Source organism: Oratosquilla oratoria, chromosome 9 (assembly GCF_046742065.1).
Source record: "Oratosquilla oratoria isolate Oo_2021 chromosome 9, ASM4674206v1, whole genome shotgun sequence".
NCBI classification, from domain to species: Eukaryota; Metazoa; Arthropoda; class Malacostraca; order Stomatopoda; family Squillidae; genus Oratosquilla; species Oratosquilla oratoria.
The window spans coordinates 25,211,115-25,218,614 of NC_134785.1; the positions used below are offsets into that span (position 1 = coordinate 25,211,115).

A 7,500-nucleotide genomic window follows, 5' to 3' on the forward strand; every position below is an offset into this window, starting at 1 on the left:
ATGGCTAGAGAAACCAAGGAGGGAGGAAGAAGGAACTGAGGGTGTGGGAAAAGATCTACTGCGTTGCGAGATGGAGAGAAAAGGAGAAAGGTAAAGAGAAAGGGACGGAATCTGCAGGAAAAAAGAGTGAGTGTAGTACATTAAGCAGGATGACAAATAGAGGGTCGAGGGCAAAAGAGGAAAAGAAACAAAAGGACAACGCGATACTATATAGAAGGAGTGTTCGAAGATGGACAAAATGACATACATAAGAAAAAAAATTAAATGAGAAAAGTGAAATTCTATATTCATACACTTTACCATGGATACTTGGCAAATATTTTCTTATGTTATTATTGTGTTTCCTTTGGTGTCTTTTCCTTTTTATTGAATAATTTTACGCACCATTTTTCACTCTTCTGACACCTTCCCTAATCTTGTGCTTCCTTCAAAGATCTTTTGCAATACGTCTATCATGCTCCTTTCTCTCTATTCTCCATTAAGCATTATACCTGTTGCCTCGTCCACCACTAGAGCATTCCCCACATTTAACGGGTTTTTTACCTTTCTGTATGTGTATGTGTGTGAAAGAGATAGAGAGAAAGAGCGAGAGAGAGAGAGAGAGAGAGAGAGAGAGAGAGAGAGAGAGAGAGAGAGAGAGAGATTCACCACATTTTTAGATCACGTGTTGGACTCATGGTCGACAATCATTGTCCCCTCAGACAAGAGTTCAGAACTCGTGTATGACCTGATCTTTGACCAGTGCTGTTATTCTATAAGCATGCTTGTGTGCGTTTGTATTTGCGTGCGTGAGTGTGTGTGCGTGAGTGTGTGTGCGTGAGTGTGTGTGTGTGTGTGTGTGTGTGTGTGTGTGTGTGTGTGTGTGTGTGTGTGTGTGTGTGTGTGTGTGTGTGTGTGTGTGTGTGTGTGTGTGTGTGTGTGTGTGTGTGTGTGTGTGTGTGTGTGTGTGTGTGTGTGTGTGTGTGTGTGTGTGTGTGTGTGTGTATGTGTGTGTGTGTGTGTGCGCGCGCGCGAGTGTGCCTGTGAGAGTGGGTAAAGTAAGAGAAACGCATAAAGGATATTGACAATCCGGGTTACAACTTCATGAATGAGGTCTTTCTTTAGAATAAAGAAATCTTCTGACGACATTTTGAAACACACGCTTCCTTAATCACAAAGAAAAAAGAAATAACTCAATACATTTTTAACAGTGGTTAGTAAAACATGACCAAACACCGTTTGTAAGCTTAATCCCCTGAAGATGATGACATTTTCTGAGAGGATGATACATGATTTTTTTTTTTTTTTTTTTTTTTTTAAGTAATACAAAAATCTGAGCAAGTCCTTAGGCAGTTCCGCTTCCTGGTTGGGTTTCCGTGTATTTGCAGTTAGAAAAACGGTTCAAAAAACATCCTGGACGGATTTCTTTTGTAAACATACGAAGCCCCGATTGCACGTGGGTAAAAAGAGGAAGAAAAGATGAGATGAAAATGTGTATGTGTGTGTGTGTGTATGTGTCTGCACGTGTGTGTGTGTCTGTGTGCGTGCGTGTTTGTACTTGTCTGCACAATGTGTGTGTGTATGCATGTGTGTGTGCGTGTAATTGTGTGTGTGTGTGTGTGTGTGTGTGTGTGTGTGTGTGTGTATACACTTGGTCTTTGGATCACGTGTTGGACTCTTTATCGAAATCTATTACCCTCCTGTAATAGAGCTCAGAGCTCGTAGGTCCGATATTTGGTTAATGCTATGACCTTGCACACAAACACACACCCCCAACTCCCCGCCCACGAGAGTTGGAGTAACACCCCTCAGCGCTGCGATACTGATATTATTTCAGCCCCGGGCGAGAGTCGAACCCGGACCTCCGTAGTGGCAGGCCAGAGCTCTAACCACAGCGCCATGATGTGTGTGTGTGTGTGTGTGTGTGTGTGTGTGTGTGTGTGTTCAGCACTTTTAAGATTCAAACTGAAAACCAGTGTCGGAAGGAAAATGTTTCTAAATAATGAACAAATAAACAAGAACGTAAATAAATAGATATTTAGATAAATGTATACAATGAATCTTTACACAACTGCATAACGATCCTCGCCCACCAAAACATCCTTTAAATTCTCCAGTGTCCTCAAAATCCTGTCTATCCTTTACCACAAGCACCTGATTGGTCGTCTTCTTGGAGTCGCAGGTACGTGATTGGCCAGCATGTGAGCAGCTCCGGTGACGTCATCAGCCACGTGAATATTTCGCATGTGCGTGTCTCCGATGGCGGACTCTACACGTGCACTGCCAGAAACGCCGCTGGGGAGTCCCAGCACTCTGCAAGACTTAATGTGTATGGTGAGTACTTGGAGTCTGGTGGAGTACACTGTTTAGGGGAGTGGAACTCCACAATAAAGTGAGTCAGTATGGGGGTATGAGTGTGTGTGGCCAACTTGTTGCGAACTTGTTGCTGATATGTTGCTGACATGTGGCCAACTTGTTGCTGACGTGTTGCCAACATGTTGTCGATATGTTGCTGACGTGTTGCTAACTTGTTGCTGATGTTTTGCTAATATGTTGCTGACATATTGGCAAGTTGTCGCTGACGTGTTGCCAACATATTGCTGAAATGTTGTTGACGTTTAGCTAATATGTTGCTAACATGTTGCTGACAAGTTGCGAACGTGTTACCAGTATGTCCCCATGATAACTATTATACTATTACTACTACTAGTACTACTATTATTCTCTCCCTAATCCTCAATCTAATCCTAATCCTACTTCTACTGATTTTGAACGTTTATTCCTACCTCTAATCCTAATCCCAATCCTAATGCTAATCCTTCTCATCCTGATTATGAACACCCAATCCTACCTCTAACCCTAACCCCAATCCTAATGACAATCCTACTCATCCTGGTTCTGAACTCCCAATCCCACTTCTAATCCTAATCCCAATCTTAACCCTACTCTTTCAGATTCTGAACACTCAATCCTACCTCTGTTCCTAACCCCAATCCTAATGTTAATCCTACTCGTCTTGATTTTGAGCACCCAATCCCACCTCTAATCCTAATCCCAATCCTAATACCATCCCTATTCTTCCTGATTCGGGACACCCAATCCTACCTCTAATACTAATCCTACTCTTGATTCCGAACACCTAATCCCAACTCTAATCCTAATCCCAATCCTTAGACCACCCCTACTCCTGATTCTGAACACACACTCCTACATCTAATCCTACTCTTAATCCTAATGCTAACCTTAATCCTCATTCTAAACATCTAATCCTACCTTTGATAGTAATGCCAATTCAGATGCTGGTTCCGGACACCCAATCCTACCCATTAATGCTAATCCTACCTCTGACTCCAAACACCCAATCCTACCTCTAAATCTAAACCTAATCCCAATTCTTATGCTAGTCCTGGACACCCAATCCTACCCCCTAATGCTAATCCTACCTTTGACTCCAAACACCCAATCCTACCTCTAAATCTAAACCTAATCCCAATTCTGACACTAGTCCTGGACACCCAATCCTACCCCCTAATACTAATCCTATAGTGGTTTGTTACCAACTCAATAGTAAAGGAAATCGTCCTTGAGAGAAGGATATGAAAGAAACTCCAATTCTCTTTGGACTGGTTTATTTGAAATACGATGTGACTGTAGGCTACCCAAGCCGCTGTCTTGACGGCTATACATAAGAAAGTGCATATCTCATATTTAGGTGCACTGTAGCCTACACAAATTATTTTATAAGATATGAATTTAACTATATAAAGTATTACTACAGACTATACAAATATATTACTACAGACTAATAATAATACTTCAGACTATATAAATTTGTATATTGATATGAGAAACATAAAACTATTATTCAAGATATATTTACATAAATTCTAGTTTCATTGGGTAACAATTAATTAATACAGGAAATTTTAATTCCAAACACCAAATCCTACCCCTAAATCTAAACCCAATCCTGAAGCCAACCATAACCTTGACGGCGAACTCCCTTTTGCAGGTCCTCCCGAGGTGCGAGCCATGGGAACAGTGTGGGCGGTGGCAGGAGCCCAACTGTACATCACGTGCCCGGCTGCCGGTTACCCACGGCCAGAAATCACCTGGAGAAGACGTAAGACTTCATATATGTCCTTGGATGTGGAGGGGAATCTCGTGTATATCTATATATATATATATATATATATATATATATATATATATATAATATATATATATTCCCCTTTTGCACATCCTCCCTGGGGTGATTTGTAGCATCCTAGCTTTGTGCATCTTACAGCACAGGCTTAGGATATATATATATATATATATATATATATATATATATATATTATATATATACATACATACATGATTATGGAATGAATCCCTAGTTATAGTGGTGTCTTTCAAATAGTCAAATCCAGCATTCACGGATTCTCGAACCCGGGACTTGATGACTGAGATCCATTCCGCTACCACCTTGTCACATGAACGCTATAAAAAAAATAAGAACCTACCACGAACTGATTACTAAAAAGATGTACACTGAATACCACTTCCCTGCAGAGGGCAAAATCCTCCCGGACAACAACCGTCAGAAGATCTGGCCGAACGGGACCTTGGCTGTCAGCGATGTGAGCGGAGAGGACGCCGGCAGTTATACCTGCACGGCCTCCGCCAGGGGAACAAGACACTCCCAAGGCGTGGTGGTCACTGTGCGCGGTATGTATGAAAGCGCATGCGCGGGTTATTCACTTTGGAGACTAAGGAGGGTTGGTCACTCCTTTCCCTCCGAGGAGATGGAGGGAAGACTCTATGGAGGAGAGGAAGTGGAGGGAAGGGGGTTCGGCAAGGGTAGAATCTGAGAAATAGAAATTGTAAATATATTTATACATTTATATATTTTTTTGTCAGTTTATATATCTTTTTGTTTTCTGGTCTTGACTCAGATCTCATAACCTATTTTCTTTCTGGGTTTTTTTTTTTTCTAACTTGATTAATTCTTGTGCGAGTAGCTTGTGTTCTTTTATAGCTCTTGTGGGAAGAGTAGCCCAGCCTTCTCTCCCGCCCACCTTGTATGTGACCTGACCGACTCTATTACAGTCCCTCCTAAGATCAGCCCCATATATTTCGCCTCGGGCCTCAACGAGGGTGACCGAGCGAGTGTCACTTGCGTGGTCAGCAAGGGCGATCTCCCTCTCACCATCAGCTGGACGAAGGACGGGGCGCCGCTGGCCCCCTCCCTCCGCGCCTCCGTCAGGCAAGTGGACGCCTTCAGCAGTACCCTGAGCATCGCGGAGCTGACCCACGCCCACGCCGGGGAGTACACGTGCACGGCGACCAACGAGGCGGCCAGCGAGACGATCAGCGGTCGCCTGACAGTCAACGGTAACCCTCGGGTGGGCGCTCGGCCCCCCGCCTGCTGCTCGTTGTCCCTGAACCCTTAGTCACCCTAGTTTCTCTCTCCTCTTTTGGCATTGCAGTTCCTCCTAGAGTAGCTCCGTTCTCCTTTGCCCCGTCCTTGCGCGAGGGCATGAGGGTCCAGGTCCTCTGTGCCACTACGCAGGGCGACTCGCCCCTGACCATCCACTGGAGCCACAACGGGGCCACCGCCCCCCCGCCCGATGTGACGATGACGCCCCTAGGGCAGCACTCGTCTGTGTTGGCCATTCCCAGCTTGCAGGCCCACCATACGGGCAACTACACCTGTCACATAAGCAACGAGGCTGGGAGCCACGAGCATACGTCCGTCCTCTCCGTCAGCGGTAACAAGGACTCGCTGTAGAGCAGTAGGTGTGCATGACGCATGACCTACGCCGGTGCCGGCGCCTTAGACCGCTTCCCCACTCCACCACCACGCCCTCACTCAAGGTCACTCAGAGGTCACAAGTCACAGAGTAACTTTCGCGAGACGCGGTGACGCGTCCCGAAGGTGTTTAGCGTTCTAGGTCAAACGAGGTCACTTCATCTCACGAGCGTGAGACTGTGAGGATGTGAACGGGAGTGGTGTAGCGGCTCAAAGACCCGGCTGGCGCGGGACACCGGTGGCTGATGTCGTATACGCTGCTGAACGGTGGTATGTATCACTACACTGCTCTGCATGACCGGCACTTGCTGTTCTCCCCCTTAAAAAAAAATAAAAATAAAAAAAGTAACCAACCCTTTTCTAGATCGTCCGTCTCAATCCCCCCCCCTTCCTTGTCCCCAAAGCTCCCCCTCCCCCCCAAAAAAAAAAATTCTCCCCCAATATATATATATACATATATCTCGCCTCCCGTCATCCCTTCGTCTCCCCCTGTTCGTCTCGTCTCAGCGTATTGTCCTCGTCTGTAGTTATGTGCAGTCGTTCGTCAGTTGTTAGAGATGGTTGTGTGTTCACAAACGTGTCTCGTTGCATCCGTGGCGATTAATACTCCAGCTTCTCGTGTTTCAATGGCTGATCACCGTTAACACGGGCTAAACACAGACTTGTATACTTGCTTCGAGCTATACACATGTCCATACATACATACATACATACATGCATACATACATACATACATACATACATGCATACATACATACATACATACATACATACATACATATATACATACTTCCATATAAACACACATGTTGTACACGCATGTATACAAAAAACATGAAGGTACACTTACACACATACACACACATGATGTGCATACATATATACACAAAAAAGAAACATAAAGGCACACACACGAAGACACACACACACACACACACACACACACACACACACACACACACACACACACACATATATATATATATATATATATATATATATAAATGCGCACGTATGCGCACACACATATATATATATACACATGCACACGCATGCACACACACACAAACACACACACAAATACACACACACATAAACACAAACACACACACACACACACACACACACACACACACACACACACACACACACACACACACACACACACACACACACACACACACACACACACACACACACACACACACACACAAACATGCATACACACACTCACACACAAACTCACATACACATGCATGTATATGTATATGTATATGTATATGTATATGTATAATCATGTACTGGTACAAAATTAGCAGCACACACTAGTTGAAATGATTTTACACTTCATAAACAATCTAAACCCATTTCGCTTTTAAATCAAAAAACAACAAACTTAGTAAAAATTAAATTAAAATAAACATTAATTCCCTTATTCCCAATAAGTTGCTATCACTAAAGACACTAATTCCTAAAAATCGCAAAATTTAATTATTTCCTACTTCATAAAATCAACTATATGACATAGCTTTCTTTTCGCTACTTTAGATATAAATATGTCAAATAATCAACAAAGATATATTTACATAATGTTGATATGCTCTTGTGCAGTGTTTTGTGTCTGTAAGATTACCATAGACAAAGAGTACCATTGTTATTAAATAATGTAAACAATTTAATTCACGTCGTTAGTAAATATCCCTAATGATATATCAGAAAGGCCT

At 43.3% G+C, this 7,500-nt stretch overlaps 1 protein-coding gene across 7 annotated transcripts in view; it reads left to right on the forward strand.

The window, feature by feature from the left end:
• The window catches only part of LOC143028269 (cell adhesion molecule Dscam2-like), a 101,940-nt gene that overhangs the window by 35,654 nt on the left and 58,786 nt on the right, over positions 1-7,500 (forward strand). For 6 of the 7 annotated variants that reach the window (XM_076190109.1, XM_076190112.1, XM_076190111.1 and 3 more), the window contains exons 2-5: positions 2,162-2,313; positions 3,992-4,102; positions 4,537-4,692; positions 5,074-5,358. In XM_076190109.1, the coding sequence (XP_076046224.1) occupies positions 4,012-4,102; positions 4,537-4,692; positions 5,074-5,358 (532 nt within the window). In that variant the 5' untranslated portion in view covers positions 2,162-2,313; positions 3,992-4,011. Of the gene's footprint in view, positions 1-2,161; positions 2,314-3,991; positions 4,103-4,536; positions 4,693-5,073; positions 5,359-5,453; positions 5,736-7,500 lie in introns of all 7 variants that reach the window. The other variant, XM_076190110.1, reaches the window with a different exon arrangement.